The sequence below is a fragment of the Amaranthus tricolor genome, chromosome 2, assembly GCF_026212465.1.
Source record: "Amaranthus tricolor cultivar Red isolate AtriRed21 chromosome 2, ASM2621246v1, whole genome shotgun sequence".
Taxonomy (NCBI): domain Eukaryota; kingdom Viridiplantae; phylum Streptophyta; class Magnoliopsida; order Caryophyllales; family Amaranthaceae; genus Amaranthus; species Amaranthus tricolor.
The window spans coordinates 8,167,569-8,185,889 of record NC_080048.1 but is presented as its reverse complement, the minus strand read 5'-3'; the positions used below and the strand labels follow the sequence as shown (position 1 = coordinate 8,185,889).

At 30.7% G+C, this 18,321-nt stretch overlaps 1 protein-coding gene across 1 annotated transcript; it reads right to left on the bottom strand.

Annotated features, from left to right (window-relative positions):
* Positions 1-9,897: 9,897 nt before the first annotated feature.
* Positions 9,898-17,776, bottom strand: LOC130804399 (uncharacterized). Its single transcript, XM_057668823.1, has 9 exons — positions 17,585-17,776; positions 12,948-13,030; positions 12,705-12,792; positions 12,329-12,508; positions 12,062-12,244; positions 11,801-11,974; positions 11,551-11,702; positions 11,330-11,459; positions 9,898-10,485 (listed from the first exon to the last, which is right to left on the bottom strand). The coding sequence occupies exons 2-9, from the start codon at positions 12,995-12,997 to the stop codon at positions 10,474-10,476; spliced, it is 969 nt and encodes a 322-aa protein (XP_057524806.1). The 5' UTR covers positions 12,998-13,030; positions 17,585-17,776; the 3' UTR covers positions 9,898-10,473.
* Positions 17,777-18,321: the final 545 nt, after the last annotated feature.

The following is an 18,321-nucleotide window of genomic DNA, read 5'->3' as shown; positions in this document are numbered from 1 at the left end:
TTTTTAACCTTCAAACAATTATTTAATAGCAGATGAACTAATTATATAAACTTGTTATTGTTTGATTAATCTTCCGATGTGGGATTGTTTTCTGGAACACATCAAAATAAATGAAACCAAAAATTAGCTCACGAATAGAGCACCGATGTGGGACTGATGTCGGCTCATCTTTGAAAGCAGTTAGCATCTCATCCATAAGTTAGCATCTCATCTTTGATTAATCTTCGGATGTGGGACTTAAAAATGCTAAGGAGAAATCAATTGAGGATAAATCATTTGTATGCTGTTCTTCAAATGACCAATGGCACATAAAATGCTTAGGAGAAATCAATTGAGAAATCATAGAGTACAAATGAATGATTTTTATATGATCAATAGAGTAGATGTGTAAGAAGTGAGTATCTAGAAGGCTGATAATTGGATGTATAAGTACTCATTAACTAATAAGGAAGTTAAGAAGGTAGACAAACATCTGAAGTAGGGAATACATACAAAGTCAATGGGAAAATTGGAGCTTTTTCTATATACTTGGTGTTAAAATGATCTTGCTTCATTACTTGTTGAGAAACATGTAGTTTCAGATATAATTGATTTCTATCTATTCTTGTTCTGTCTGAGTTTCATTACATGTACCATAAGGCTCGATCTTCTTGTTCTCTCTTTGCTTGCTGGCCATTTCTATGTGACTATGTTCCTTTGATTGGTCATTGGTTTTGGACTTTATCAACTGCCATGTTTGCAATATTTGGTATGGCCACAACATTTTTCACTAATAGGCAGCAACAAATAGTTTGGTATTTGATAGGAATTAATCAGTGAAAGGGAGAGTAGATTAAGCGTGAGGGAGAACAAATAGTGGTCTTCTTCAATGGTGGATGTCTTCCTCTTCAATAACTTAGTCCCACATCGGTGCTCTATTCGTGAGCTAATTTTTGGTTTCATTTATTTTGATGTGTTCCAGAAAACAGTCCCACATCGGAAGATTAATCAAAAAATAACAAGTTTATATAGTTAGTTCATCTGCTATTAAATAACTATTTGAAGGTTAAAAAATGAGCTGCTCCAAAAACAATAAATTACAGCAACTGGTCAACTCCTTAAGTCGCTGTTAGTACGACTTTCAACTTTTTATTTTTTTTTTCCCTTAATTCGCTGTTACTAACAGCGACTTACCCGAGGCTAGGCTTGGACGTACGGAAGCTTATTTTGGGACATAAGTTTTAACCAATCTTACATTTGGAATTAAATTGTTTATTTATCTTATTTTTTTTCAATCTTTCAACGTATTCAAGGGCTTCGACAAGTACTATATCATGAAGTCTATGGGGGTGTTTAGTTCTTATTTTTTTTGCTTAGCTTTTTGGTTAGCTTTTGATTTTTGTCTTGTTGGTTGGTCAAACATTCAAAAAAGGTGTTTGGTAAATGACTTTTAAAGCAGCTGAAAAGCTGGCTTTTAAGCAAAATGAAAAGGCTGCTCCAGCTAGCTTTTTTGTGGCTTTTGGCTTGTTGGCCCACTTTTTCTCTGATAAACAGCCAATAGCCAATACTTAAATTTGTCAAACATCTCCACAAACAACTAGCTTTTTCAGCTAACTTAAAAACCAGCAAAAACAACCAACATTTTCAGCTGGTCAAACAAGCCAATTAAAAAGCCAATAACCAACAGCCAACACCCTTAAACCAATTGCCAAACACCTAGTCTCTTGAGAGACCGTCTCTATTAGAGACAGTCCTCAAGACCAGGCCCTTTTCATTAATTATAAAAAAAAAGTTATAATAACAACAGCAGCCAACAAGTTGCCAGGGCTCCTTTCTCAAACAAAGCTTCCATATTTCAATGACCATTATTAACACTCCTATTGGAAACTGATGCAAGCTAATTATTAAACAACCACTCTATTCTATCATCAATGAAAATTAAAAATTCAAATTCAAATATCCATTCATGCCTCAATTTTGAATTTATTCACAATTACTTCCATAAAGAAACACCATGGATGCTTTGAGAAGAAGAAAAAAGGCTAATATTTAGTTCTTGATTTTTTTTGAAATAAAACCCTCAATTATTATTTTGTCTTTTAAAATTGTTTTCTATAAAAATTAATTGAAATAAAACACCTAGTTGATGTTTTGAAGAGGAAGAAGAAAGGCTAATATTTGAGTCTTGATTTTTTTTGAAATTAAACCCCCAATTATTGTTTTGTCTTTTAAAATTGTTTTCTATAAAAATAATTGAAATAGAACACCTAGTTGATATTTTGAGGAGGAAGAAGAACACAATGACGTTGAACATGATGAAAATACAATATGTATTAAGTGTATAGTAAGTTGGTATTAAGTCTGATGTAAGTGGGTATTAAGTGCGTTGAAAGTTGGCACTACGTATGATGTAAGTTGGCATTACGTTTGATGTAAGTAGACGATAAGTTCGATGTAAATTGGCATTCAGTATGATGTAAATTGACATTAAGTATGAAGTAAATTGACATTAAGTCTGATGTAAGAAAGTAATAAGTGTGCTAAGTTGGCATTAAATATAATGTAAGTTGGTATTAACTTTTACGTAAGTAGGCAATAAGTCTGATGTAAGTTGGTATGTATTAAGTGAATCTATTAAGTTTACTGTAAATTGGTATTAAGTCTGATGTAAGTAGGTATTAAGTGTGATGAAAGCTAGTATTAAGTATGATGTAAATTGACATTAAGTACGATGTAAATTGACATAAGCCAAATGTAAATTGGCATTAAGTCTTATGTAAATTGTCATTAAGTCTTATTTAAATTGACATTGAGTCTGATGTAAATTGGCATTAAGTATGCAATAAGTATGTTGTAAGTTGGTATTCGATAAGATATTAGTAGGTATTAAGTATGAAACGTAAATATAATATAAATATAGATTAAGATGATATAAGTAGGTATTAAGTGTACTGTGAGTTGGCATTAAGTGTGATGTAAGTAGGCATTAAGTATACCATAAGTAGGAAATAAGTGTGTTTTAAGTTGGCATTGAGTCAAATATAAGTTGGCACTAAGTCTGATTAATTAGGCATTAAGTATACTATAAGTAAGCATTAAGGATGATATAAGTAGACATTAAAGTACAAAATCTTTAAAATGTAAAAGAATTTAAAATACACAAAATCTTTGTCATAACATATACAAATAATAACAATAAACGATTTCATATAATTTAATAATCATAAATTTTCTTAATACACACAATTAAATTGTTTTTTATTCAATCTCCTACACACTACTTCTCCTTTGAGATGTATTTTTTCGCTTTGATTTTTTTCGAACCATTTACAACCATTGAAGCCTATTTAATTCACAGCAACAATCTGTGCAGATGTAAGCTTGATCCGTTCTTTATCATTACACAAGAAGAGATACGATTTGCAATTAGTATAGATGTCTTTGTCAACCCTGTGTATGCAAAACAATCATAAAAAATAGCATTAAATAACATAAACAAATGTTAACAAGAATAATCATAAATGTAATATTACAATAGATTTAAAACCAAACTTTAATATAAAAATAAATTAAGAAAAACCAAACTTACAATATATTTAAATCCAACTTACATTAGACCTAATGCCAACTTACATCAACTTAATGCCTACTACATCAGACTCAATGCCAATTTGTATTAGACTTAAAATCCACTTATATCAGACTTAATACCCACTTATATCAGAAGTAATGCCAACTTACATTTGACTAATGACAACTTATAACAATTATAATCCTAACCTATAACATATATAATATCAACTTACAACAATAAAAATCTCAACTTACATCAGATTAAATGCCAGCTTACATCAACTTAATACCAACTTACATCAGACTCAATGCCAATTTATATTAGACTTAAAAAACACTTATATCAGACTTAATACCCACTTATATCAAATTAATGCCAACTTATATCAGTTATAATGCCAACCTATAACATATATAATGTCAACATACAACAAACATAATCCCAACTTACATCAGATTAAAATGCTAATTTACATCAGACCTAATGCCAATTTACATCATACTTAATGCCAACTTACATTATATTCAATGCCAACTTATATTAAACTTAATACCTACTTATATCAGATTTAATACCGATTTAAATTAGATTTAACGCCAATTTACATCATAACTAATGCCAACTTACATCATATCAAAAACACTAATACACCCAAAAGATTGTAAGTTGGGTTAAATTTAAATTTTGCATGACCCAAAGAATTACACCATTAAATTCAACTAAAAATCAAAAATTGAAAAAGTTGGGTTAAATTTAAATCCACCATATACATCATTAATTCCTTCCCAAATGATAGTAATGTGATTTCTCAAGTTCTGCATGTTAGAAGCTAAAGTTTGCTCATCATCCATACCTGGAAAAAAAAAAGTTTACAAATTAAATGCAAGAAAACTACCTTAATTTTTGTTTAAATTAAAAAGAACAATTCAAAAAAGTTATGTCAAAAACAAAAAAAATTTGCTCCAAATGAATTTGGTAACCTAGAAAAATAAATAAACTTCATAATTCTAATAAATACCTGAATACTTTAACAAAACTGAGCGAGATTGTTGATGAAAGAGAGGAATTTGAAAATGGAAGAAGCTAAAAATTCATAATTAGATAGAAGAAACTGACAAAAATGAGAGCAAGATGCGAGAGAAAAGATGAGGGAGGAAATCTCATAAAAGACTAAGAAAGTTCAATGAGAAACTCAAAGAGTAATTTTGGTTTAATGATAAAACTAACATAAATGGCACAAGAAACAAAGAGCAATTCAAAATCAGTAAATATTTTTTTTATTATTTGGGCTGGCCCATTTAAGCCAGTCTCTCAGAGAGACTATATTCCATAAGAATTTGTGAATGCCAAATACCCTATATGAATACATCTGCAAAAAAGATACAAAATGCAACCTAAATGAGTTAGCCTAACAATGAGATTTCTAAAAGGGTCGGCCCAACTAAATAAAAAAAGGAAAATAAATACCTAAAAAAATTATCTAACTAATTTAGAAAATTTGAAGAATATAAGTAAAATAATATTAAAAAATCTTAGAGAATTTTATTTTACAAAATAAGCACTTTTAGCCCAATGCTCAGATCTGGTATTTGTTCGCACTTACTAACAACGATCCATTACTAAGTTGAGTCAAAGGAAGTCAGCTCCGCAATCGGACACTGTTAGTAAGCACGGTCCATCGCTGAGCTGACTCTTTTTGACTTAGCTTATTATTGGGCCGCCCTTTTCTTTGACTCGGCTTATTAATGGACCGCTCTTACTAACAGCGGCCCATTAATAAGTTGAGTCAAAGAAAGTCAGCTCAGCAATTTGCTGCTGTTAGTAAGAGCGACCGATTTCTTAGCTGACTTTCTTTGACTCAGTTTATTAATGAGCCGCTGTTAGTAAGTGCGAACAAATACCAAATCTCAGCATTAGGCTAAAAGTGCTTATTTTAGAAAATAAATTTCCACATTGCTTATTTTAAGATTTTTTAATATTATTTTGCTTACTTACTTTAAATTTTCGCTAATTTATGCTTCGTCATCAAAATGTCCATAATTGTCCTCCTTCATCAAATCATCAATAACTTTTCTGCTTCTTCTCCATCAAATAATGCATGGCTATCCTCTTTCTATTCGAATTCAATTTTTTATAATTAATTACAAATAAATTTAGAATTATGATTCAACCATTTTACTCTGATCGCCATTGACATCACATTCCTTCTTTCTCGTCCACCACTTTTAACACCACAATTTGGTAGCCAAAATCTTACATGTACTACTTTCTTTCTCATTGTTTCTTATTGTTCTTCAATAATCCGAAGAATAAAAGATGACGAAATGGAAAAAGGGTCAAAAGGGAAATTACATCATCTAATGTATAATTGATGTAGCATGCCTCATGGGTGTTGGTGAAAGTAGGTATTTTGACAATGTAAGTAAATGAAAGATTTTTAAGAGTGAGAGTAGACATTGTAACCATTTAAAATAGATATTTTAAAAATTAAAGTAGGTGTTTAACAAACAAAATATTAAAAATTAATGTATGAGATACTTTTTAAAAGCATAAGTAGATATTTTTACCATTTAAAATAGTTATTTTTAGATAAAATTATGTGCTATATCATTCACGTAAAAAGTAAATAATATATTTTTAAGAGCATGAGTAGATGTTTTAACCATTTAAAGTAAATAGTTTTTAAATTGAAGTAGGTTTTATAATGATTCATGTAAGAAGTGAATAAGACTTCTAAGAGCAAACGTGGGTGATCTAATCATCCAAAATATGAATTTTAAGATCTAAAATAGATGTTATAACAAATTACTATGTTTTTCCCAAAATCACTTTTTTTTGTGAGTATTATATTCTTCATATTGCAAGTTTGCAACCGTGTTGACAACATCATTTTTTTCATTCATGGCGGAAAGAGAAAACATTGGAGCAATCATATAATAGAAGTCTAAACTTTCGTTTACTCTTAATCCATCAGAAAAAAGTCACTCTTACTCTATATTATTACAGGCCTAACATTTTCACCTATTTAAAATACAAGTGATGTGTAACACTCCTATAATTAGGTCAAATTTTTTAAATAATTTTTTTTTTTAAAAAATATAAACCAAACCTAATCATGGCAGCGTTACTACCACATCTATTTTTAATAAGAAATAAATATAAGGCTAAATAAATATATGAAGTAATTTTATACAATTTAACTACTAAATAATTTTTACAACTGATAGTGAAATTTTAACTGAAATACGACTACTAATAAAACCTAATTTTCCAGGTGAATCTCACTCCACGATCCCCACGCGACTAATAGCCTGCAAACATAAAAATGCAAGAAAGACATGGGAAAAACTTCCAAAATTAGGAAATTGAGTCATTCCAACTCCATCCTATAAAACAATTAAGTTTGAAAATAATTTAAGAAAATAAATTATGATCGATTTGAAAAATAATTTTAGAATATATTATATAGTTGAGTTAAAAATCAATTTGTGTAAACAATATAAATTCACATAAATCAATTAATTCATTTGATATATAATAATGACAAAAACATATTCAATTATTAATTTGAGGGAACGAGAACGTCAGTAGGCCAAGGTTTTACCACTATACCTACTTCATCAAGAAGTCATCACTGCAAATAATTCAAGGCCAGTAGAGTTGTCTCTGGTAATCTTAATGTGCACACCCCTCGTACTTGGATCACAACAAATAAAAGAAAGACCAAACATCGTATCATGTATCAGTTTTAGAAATACATGTCGGCAGCCATAACAGGGCAACCTGTTCATCACCCTTATACTTGGACCACAATAAATATAAGAGATTCATTTACCTCTTGCTACGCTTTACGTGATTTAATATATTTTAATAATTATTATGAGCACACAAACATGTAATCAAACATAATATATTTTATTTTATGATCATAAATTTTTCCAACAAATATATGTCTTATGAATGTCCAACTAAAATCTCATTTGACAAACCACCAATTTAACATCAATAGGTGGTAACAAGAATCAAAACCATAAATATTTCTCTTTTAAATTTAACCACATTTAATATTATTATTAATAATATAAATTTCATCAAAACAATAATGTTATAAATTAAACATGTAACAAAATGATAGTAAACATAATTTAAGAATTGAAAATATAAAGTATAATATCATACAAAATTAAATCATATAAAATCACACATTTTATTTTAACACATTAATTATCACTTAACATATAATACTAATGGGATAATCCTAATTGGATGGACATTGAGAATTACCTTGTGAAACGAGTATAGAGTATAAATATATGCTCCAATCAACCTTCGTCTACAAACTTGACGTCTAAAGTATAATTGTTGTTTGTAATTTGTAAATAGAAAATGTCTAAAGATTGAAAATACTATAAAGGAAAAAAAGAAATTTATAATGAATGGAAAAAAAGGGTGAATGAGAGAAAAAGAAATAGAAGAAGCATAGATAAAAATGAAAGTGGTGAAAGAATTAAAGAGTAAAAATGGTTTAATTTAATTGTAAAATGAGATAATTGATGGATTTAAAATTATCAAATTTAAGTAATTTCTCAATAATTCAATTTTATATCGATTTTTCTTTTGATTGATCATGAATAATTTCAATTTTTAGGCCACTTAACCATGAGTGTTTGTTGTGTCAATGGTAACCTTTTTTTTAGATAAAATACCAAAAAAAAAATGAAAAACAAAATAAAAGAACATAAATATTTTTTTAAAAAAGTGTAAAAAAAAAAAAAAAAATTCTCCCCCTCCCTAATAATGCCTACAAGACTCATCCCCTACCTCACAATACCGCCAATCATCACAAGGGAAGCACCTCCTCTTATTTTATATATTCCTAATTCCTTTTTAGCTCTTGTTACAAGCTTCTTTTTATATCTTCCCAATTCCTAAAATTATGCATGGATCAGCTCTTTGAGTTGTTTTTGTTGGACTTGGAGCTCTAACTGGTTGTTGAGCAATTAGTCCTTCGAAAGGTGATTGTTGAGGATAATGCTAACTTTGTTGAGATGATTGTTTTGGTTGATTGTATTCATTTTATCCTAGCTTTGAATCTTTCATTCTTTCTTTTCCTGGCACAATAACCATTATGATTTTGAGAAAAAAAACTTAACTTTAGGAGATTTGGGTCAAACAATGTTCAATGATTCAACACTAAATTCAAGTATATTTTTAGTAAAATGAAGAGAACCCAATTCCAGATTTGAACTGGGTTTATGAACTTGAGCAAATGCTTGAGGTAAGAACAGGGACAGCGGATGGGGTGGGGGAGGGATTTGGGTTGTTAAGTTTTTATTTTCATTTTTAGTTTTTTATATTAACTTTTATATTTTGGTGATTTTATTTAAATTTAACTTTTTTTATTTGTAAAAATTATTTGTTACAGTAGGTTACCCGTCACAATAATATATTTTTGGCAATTATCCTTCAAAGTTCGAATTATTTATGATTAATCAATAATTGGGATTATTGTAGGAAAATCAAGTAAATATTGGATTATTATGGATAAATTTTCTTTTTTTTTTTGTGTAACTTAGTTTTTTTTAACAATTTTTTATTTTTTAATTTTTTTTACGTGTAAACTTAGTGTTTTCAACAAATTTAATTTTCTGGATTTACATTATTATATAGGAAAAATTAATGTTAATAATCCAACTTTTCACTCTTTCGCTGTGAATAAACCCATTTTTAGATTATTTTTTAATAATCCAACCTTTATCCTTAGTTTGCTAGCAACATAGCTTTTTATTTTAGGAAAAATTACCGTGAATAATACAACCTTTTGTTAATTTCCGTACAATAATATCAACTATTGATTAACCATGAATAATATCAACTTAAAGGGGTGTTTTCCTAGAAAATCCCTAACAGGTTAAAATCAAATTATAGGTGATTATAAGACGACAAAAAATTGGTAAATTAGTTAATGAATTAAAGTTGGTATTATTCTAAGAAAACATCCCCTAAGTTAGTATTATTCATGGTTAATCAATAGTTGGTATTATTGTAGGAATATTAACAAAAGGTTGTATTATTTACGGTAATTTTTCCTTTATTTTAAAATAATTCTACTTTTGCCCTTAATATGTTATCAGCATACCCTATTAGTATGGTGACGGCAAACTAAGGATAAAGGTTAGATTATTAAAAAATAATCCAACAGTAGGATTATTCACGACGGATGGATGAAAGGTTGGATTAATAGTATCAATTTTTCCTATTATCTATTTATTTTCTATTTTTAATTTTTATTTATTTTTTTTTTGAAAATAATCCGTATATTACATGATGATTCCAAAAAAATATTTTAATTTCTAAAAACCTTTGCAACTCTACCCATTCTCATTTTAATATTCAAATCAACCTTCAATTTCATCAATTTTACAACTGGTGCAAAATAAGAGACAGAGAATAGTAGTAAAAGAAACACAAGTGACGACCTTCCATACCAAGGGCCCAAAAGACATTTTTAAACTTGGTAGCACAAGGTATGTAAGAATATGATCATGATATTCATTTAAGATCTAGAAATGTAAAAAGAAGAGAAAGACAAGTATACAAAAATTTAACCAATATCATGTTTCTTCACTGAACCAGAAGTTTTAGAGATAAATTTGCCCGAGTATCACTTGTTTCTTCATTAAGCGTTTTACTACGACTATAACCTCCACTGTGAGTCCGTGACTAATAACCAATGAGGGAAGTCTATACCTAAAGCTTTGCTTCATTGGTGGCATTTGCTTCAAGACGCTCGACATCTTCAAAAGCAGAAAACGTTGAAGCTGATGTTCTTTTGACAGTCGAAAAGGAAGAAATACCAAACAATTTTCATTCTGTACCACGCAGCATCAGTCTCGACTCTTCAAGGCAAAAAACATCCTTCAATATTTTCTCTGCAACAATTGGGAAAAATGTTAAAGACATGAAACCTGGAAGGAAAATTCCAACTTTTTATGTCTTCTCTAAACAACGGTATTCCAGTTTGATATGGTGAGAGAAAAAGGCTCACAACTAGCAAGTTCCCAAATCAAGATATTCACCATATTCACTATATCAAGATCTTTGGTCACAGTACTTTCACCTTATATATGTTTCACTTAGATTCAATTTACAAGCAGTACACTACTTGTAACCTTTTACTTTCTATATAGTGCCAAATCAACCCAACAACCAGTAATTATAAATGCAAAAATGAAGCTCTAATGTGAGTCAAAATGTTGGGCCTTTCACAAGAGATCATTTAGGAGAATGGAGATGTTGAAACAATATATTAAGATAAATAACTAAACCAATCCTAAAGAATAGAATACAAAATGAAGACCTAAAAAAAAGTCTTCAAGTAGGAAGACAAAATGAGAGGAAACTAAATAAGTTGGTTTGTTCATGAGAAGGTCAGAATTTTGGGAAACTTAGCAGAGGAGGTAAGCCAGAGATAACCTGAATGGAGAACAGAATAAAGAATGACAAAGAATCAGTACCAATAGAAAGCTATCAATAAAAAGGAATGAACGGAGGAGAATAATATAGGTAAAACCATTGAAATTAATTTTTAGTTGCTGATTATTATCAAGTAGGCTAATAAAAGTAAAATTTCAAATACTGATAACCTCTCACATTCATCAGTTCTGTTTTGTCTAGAGAACTGTATATATTGAGATTAAGACTTGGTAATTATTATTGTGGTATTGTTGTTGGAGGCATCAAATACTAGATTAATATTATCCACATATTACACACCTTACGCTTCTTATGTTTCCTTTCCTTGTTGTTGGCACTGCCAAAGCCAACTCTCTTTTCATCATCAGCATCATCTCCCAGTGGTAATGCATTAATCTCATCAAAGAAATCATCGGTCAAGCCAAGTAACCTACATTACACAAAAATGAAAGACAATTCGAACAGACAATTCAAATTGATGAAGCAATCAATCAATTTAGAATAAATTAAAAAGTACATACCCATTGGATTTCTCTAACTGCTTTATCCGCTTTTTTTCTGCCTTCGTGATGGGAGCACGATTAAAAAGTTCCTCTTCTTGTTGTTCACGTTTCTCCCACTGTGCAAGGAATTTGGAATGTTCCCTACTTTCAGCTCCAAATGTTTCTCTTACCTGATATTTTATTTCATCAAAATTAACACAAATTCAGCACTACAATCCAATTCACACCGACTCAAATCAGCAGACAGCAGGTCATACACAAAACTAACCTCTTCAGGTCTACCCTCTAGATCATTCACCAGACTTTTCAAAAATTCATTTTGTTTGACCTTGCGTAGAGCATTCTTTCCTTTCCTCTCAGCATCTCTCTCTTTTTTGGTCTTCTTACCTTCCTCCATAGTAGTAGGAGCAATTTTGGGAGGCCGATAGATACCACCATGATCCTGGAAAGTTGGACAGAATTAATTACTCTAAATATTCTTCATAACGTAAAAAATATTTGCTTCCTTTTGGATGAAATATTCACTTACATCTTCATCCATACCAGCTTTAGGAACAAGCATATCTGGATTAGGACGGTATTTTATCAGATCCTCTGACTTCTGAGTAGCCTCAACCACATTTTCTGTCGAAACTACTTTTGCGGCATCAGTTGAAGCAGCATTAATCATCCTCTCAATCCGATAGCCACATTTCTTATCTATTGGGCGTATCTGCAGCAGGAATTCCAAATATATTCATTAAAACCAGTGACATCTATCAGCTCTTAAGCTTAAGTAAGCATAGGTATCACTAACCTTTTCAAGAAATAATCTTATCTCAACGAGGCTATGAACAACTGGATGCCCTTCAATTGACATTCCTTTCGCCTTGCGGAGTAAGTAATAGACAAGTGATTGACAATAATTTATAAGAAGCAAATTTTTTGCATCAAGATAACTAACACCTTCAGCAGTTGGATATTGCTTTGCCTTCACCTAATACATCCAAACCATGACACGGAAAACAATAAGAATTTTGGTCAAGTTTATGTAGATTAAGGCAATAATGATGAAAGCAAGAAAACTTTATTGTTAAAATGAAAATAATCGCCACCAACTGGAAGCTTTTATCTTTAAAATGGGGATTTACTATGCAAAAAATTAGCAGAATAAAGAATTTTTAAAAAATCACCTTCTCTGTCAAAGCTTGAATTTTGTTTGTAACAATATCTAAACCTTCCTTCATCTCCTTCAACACTGCTTTCAATTGAGGCACTTCCCTAGAAAATTCAATCAAAACAATGCCAACAAATATTAACATTATTGACTAATTCCCCATATGGTCAAAATTTTCTAACTTTCACTAATAACTCAACAATTGCAACTACATAAAATTACAACAATAAAAAATTTAAACAAAACTATTGGAACTTACTTGATTATCTTCTCAATAGGAATCACGCCATTGTAATCTATCTCCTTCATAGCTATGAAATTGCAAGTACAACAGTAAAAATTCTGCAACATATATTCAATTTTCCCTGGATTAACATTCAATCTAAACACTAATTCCAAGTTTCCATAACCAACTTCGCAATCAAATCATATCAGCAAATTTAATACCTAAAACCTAATATCATAATTATAATCAGATTCTAAATTTCCAATATGGAATCAACAAGTAATCCGATTTCACAATCCAAAACAATACATTACACACAAAAATAAAACTTCAGAGACTAATTTTCATAATTGATTAACTCAAGGTACCCAGTCGATGAGTGAGTTTTATGTCACTCATTGGGTAGTCGTTGAGTCCATTTTCTAGTATCTTTATTTTTATTTCTATCCTTATTTTATCAATTAATTGCTCATGCTATGACTTGGTTAGTTTTAGTTGCATTCTTACACATTTTAGTTCATTTTAGGTGCATTTTGTTGCATTTCCCCATTTTTTTTGTTTGTCTCCATTCCCCCTTCCCTACTTTCCTCATTTGTATAGGTTCATCGCGTCCTGGGCATGACTCGATGGCATGAGCGGCCCAATTCATCTTTTGGCGGAGCGTAGAACCCATGCCTACCTTCTAAGAGCTTCTGAGTGTCATATAGTACAATGCTCGTCCAAGGCGCTATAGTGCTTGTTCAAGGAAATAAGATTTAGCTAGCACCAGCTACTGCAACATAGTGCTCGTTCGAGCACTTAGAGTGCTCGTTCAAGGCAAAGAAGATCTAGCAGGCAATAGCTACTAGAAGATAGTACTCGTTCAAAGTTCAAACACATAGAATACTCATTTAATGTTATGATTTGCTTTGTATATATATGTCCCTCCATGAAATGGAGAGGCATTAGTTCAATAAATGCTTTAGTTCATTTATTTCTTTTCAAATTTCTGAGCTCATATGGTGATTTTATATCTTTTTGCTGAATTTGAGGTGGAGATTCAAGGAAAAACATTACTTTGTTCCTGATTGTAATCATTTTCATTTACTACTTCAAGAAAGTAAGATTTTTGTATCATTTTCTCTTAGTTCATTTATTTCTTTTCACTTTGCATGTTGTTTTCTGTGCTTGATATTTGCTTCGAGTTGTTAGATTTTAGTTTATGCTTGATTAAAATTTTAGTCTTATTTTAATACTTGTTAGTTTTTAGTTATTAGAGTTTCAAAGTGTTTATTTTTACAGCTTAGTACTTCACTATGCTTAGTTTATGTTCTAAATCCATTTTCATGCTTATATCCATGATTTGTGAGTAGTAAAGTAATTCATCAATATGTAGTGGGGTGAACGTGCTTCATTTTGGATTGTAGAGCTAAAATGTTTGCTAGATTAGGAAAGTTTGGTTAATGAGTTATCCCAAGAAAGTGTGCAAGTGCTCTACACTTCACTAATATTAGTTGAATTGGCAGATATACTTGATGATGAGCTTAGTTATCATTCTTATGTTGATGGTCGAAAAGCCAAGAAGCTTGAAACCATCATTAGACACTTACTAACCCAAGAAGGTGTGTATTTAACGATGTTTTTAGAAGCTTTGCATTTTCATCTTGCTACTTGCACATTCATGATCTAGATTTAACATGAGACTTGTGGATTAGTAGAGTTCATGGACGAGAAGCCCACACTCCTATCTAGTTTTGCTTGTCTAGACCACCAATTCCAAGAAGTTGAGGAGATACATTAGGGCTAACTTCATTCATTCCTATGCTCACTTAATGATGCAAGATGATGCAAGAGCAATCGGTTTATTCAAAATCAAATCACATGTCAATCTTTTTAACATATGGATATGGTTTATTTTAAGTTTCAAGTATGGTTTTGGACAATATTATCTTCGTAAACTTAAAAAAAACAAAAAAAACAAAAAAAAAAAAAAAATTCTATGTTAATCCAAGATTGTCACATGCTTAACTTGAGAATACAAATAAGTGGTACAAAAGAGCAAGGGTGGCATCAATATGCAATGTTGGTCCAGAATAATAATTTTTATTTTTATTTTTGAGTTTTTGGGGCTGATTTTCATTAGTATAAGGGGGGATGAACTTAGTTTTTAGAAATCAGCATGTTCATTGTATTTTCTAGAGGAATTTTGATACATGAACTCTAATTAATTCATGAATTTGTTGACCAACAAAAGGGGATGTATTGACTGAAATAGGGGATGTATTTGAAAGCTTCTAGAATCTTGTATTCACCCTATATAAAGGAATGTATTGTAATAAAAAAAAATGGAGATTTTGTTTCAGAATATAAACCTTGAGTTTTATGCATTGCTTTTTCTTCTTGTGTTTGTCCAAAGAAATAGTAATTTCAATTATCACTTTGAGTTTGTCTTGAGTGTTAATTCTTAGGGGAGATTGAGTGTGTCTTGTCTCTAGCCTAAAACCCCAAATCATTGAGTTTGTTCTTGTGATTTGGCTCTTATCAATATTCTTATACTATTCTTTCTTATCTACTCTTTTAAATCAGAAACTTTTAAATCTAAGTGTGTTCTTCCTAATCACACTTACATGTGGATTAGTAGAGTTCATGGACGAGAAGCCCACACTCCTATCTAGTTTTGCTTGTCTAGACCACCAATTCCAAGAAGTTGAGGAGATACATTAAGGCTAACTTCATTCATTCCTATGCTCACTTAATCACCATATTATTGTTGTATGTGTGACCCCCTTACATGATGATGAGTGAGTTCCTCTTGTCCTAACTTTATCTTAATTGTTATAATCCAATAGAGTAAGATTCTTCTTGATTGAGGATACCAACCCAAAAAAATCTAAACAAACCCCTCTTGCCTTTAGTTCTAGTTTAAGAACAAAATCTCCTCTTTGTACATTCAATCCCATCTTGCCACTATACTTTTGCATCTTAGTGGAATTGGGTAAAAGTGAACAACACTTTGGAAGTAATGACAACAAAGTGTTGGACCTCGTGCACCTTACACTAGGGAACCGATCACTAATCATAATCATTTACTCAAGCTTTAAAATAATGATTTGATATTTTAATTCATACTCCCTCATAATCTAACCAATGTCTCATTTTCTCTTTTGTCATATTCACAGTAAACGTATCGTTTCCTTATTTATTAAACTTTTTCCCTTACAAATGCCCTCATGCCTCATGGAATCCAACTATTTACACAATTTCTATTAAATAATCACTTTTTTTCTTACCTCTTCCATGTAGTCCTTCTCCCTTTTACTTAAAATTGGTGTCAAACGGAGAGAGTACAATTTAAAGACATACAATTTATGTCAGTTTACTTATGCATTATTCTCTAGTTGCATTCAACTTAGATCTAATTTGATAAATCTAGCAAAACATTTTCTCAAGTTTTCGTTTTTCTTTTATTTTAGTTGATTTTTAAGTAAAGACTTGCTTAAGTTACAATTTTTTTTATCATGTGTTCAAAGGAAGACTTGCAGAACTACAAATTTATAACCATGGCTCAAAGACTAGACGGATTTGCATGACTCACAATTTGGCAGCTTCCTGATCAAATCATAGGACAAATTTTGAAACAAATCACTTTCAAAATATTGATATTGATTCCAACATAAACACATATTTAATTAAAATATTGATTTCAATTAGCCAATTAAACTAGTATAATGCATTACCCAACACAAAAAATTGATTCCAACACAAAAATTAGACAATGAGCCACCATGTTCTTCTCAATATTCATTAAATTAAGTCCCTGACTCGATACATATTTTCAGTACAAGTCTCTTGCTAGCATTCTACAAGCCAACATATAAATCAGCAGCATAAAGTGATGTCATATTCAATCAACCAACTGAACATTACTTAACATAGCCTTCACGCAACTAGACAAGGAATTCACATATTTAATAACTAACACTACCCATATAGCCATATAAATGAAAGTGTTAACTGAAACCAATGGTAGTCATTAAATTGGCATTAGTTCTTGAGAATCAGTTGGATTCCGGAAACATCCATAACATTTGAAATATTTTGCCTGGAACAGGTTTGGCTAGAAGAGAAGTAAGGTTATTGGAAAACTATTGCTCTTTAATTCTATTCTTTGATCATGTAAGCTACTAGCTAGAATCAAACTATGCAAAAGAATTATCAAAAAAATTGAAGAAGCGAAGGCACACCATATTCTGCGATGCCCAAGTATTTACTACCTCCTATGACCACTCTGCTATTACCTCATCCCAGATAGGCAAAAAACCCCTCACTACTAATTCACCATTTGAAAATGTATAGCCAAAAACCCTAAATCAATTATCTAATGTTTTAAGAGATTCAAACAAATTACCTAAATCAATTGTAGAATAAATTACTAATCAACTAAAACTACAATAAATTCCAAGAAATAAAATATGAAAACCTAAATTTAGAAATTTCCCACCAATTAAACCAAAAACACTAAATTGATTAACAAATATGGTTTGAGGTATTGTATAATCATCAATCATGAATGAACAAAGTCAACAAACAATGTTTAACAATTAACATTCAAATGAATGAAAAATCTATAACAAATTAAGAATTGAAATTAAAACTTTTAGGAAAGAAAGAAGAAAAAAAATGAAATATACTTTGAAGGTGGTGAGGCGGTGGCTGCCGGCTGGGTCTGGCGTCGGCGGCAGTTTTGGAGGCTGCCGGAGGCGCTGGAATGGAGGTTGGAGGCACAGTGGATGAAGGTTTTAGGACTTAGGTTAGAACAGAATAGTGAGGAGAGAAGTAGGATACTGAGGAAGTATCGCACGCGCGTTTCAAAATTGTAGGCTGTAACATTTAGTTTTGATTTTTTTTTTTAAAAAGTATTGTACGAGATCTTCTCATCGTATAAAGAAATATGAAAAAAACATGAAATTTGAATTTCCACTTGTATAAAAAGTAGGTTTTTTTTTCAAATTTTCAACTCAGGTGATTCCTATCAATCACTAAAAACCTCTACTAAATAAGAGACAACAACAGATCAATATATTAACGGATTACATTCCCTACTTTTTAATTAGATGTACACCTTTCCTTACTCTATACTTCGCCTTACAAACATAGCACTCTAAAAAATTAATCAATTAAATAAAAAAATTAAAATGAATAAAAAAAAGGGGAAATTCCACGTAGTAATCGTGAGGTTTTGGATTTTCCACGTGCTAGCCAAAACTTTTAAAAAATCCGCGCGGTAATCCTGAGATTTAACGTTAATTTCGAAGCTTTAAGGTTGTTGTACGTCTATTTTTGTAGCTCACTATTTCAAATGCCATCAGTCTCAACATTTTCCCCCGAAACATAAACCCTAAATCTACCATCTTTGGATTTGGAAGAA

Coding starts and splice junctions, on each gene's coding strand:
- LOC130804399 (XM_057668823.1), bottom strand. CDS start 12,997: ATGAAGGAGATAGATTACAATGGCGTGATTCCTATTGAGAAGATAATC. Junction 11,703..11,800: donor TAGAGGGTAGACCTGAAGAG/GTTAGTTTTGTG, acceptor ATAAAATATCAG/GTAAGAGAAACATTTGGAGC. Junction 11,460..11,550: donor CAGTTAGAGAAATCCAATGG/GTATGTACTTTT, acceptor TGTGTAATGTAG/GTTACTTGGCTTGACCGATG.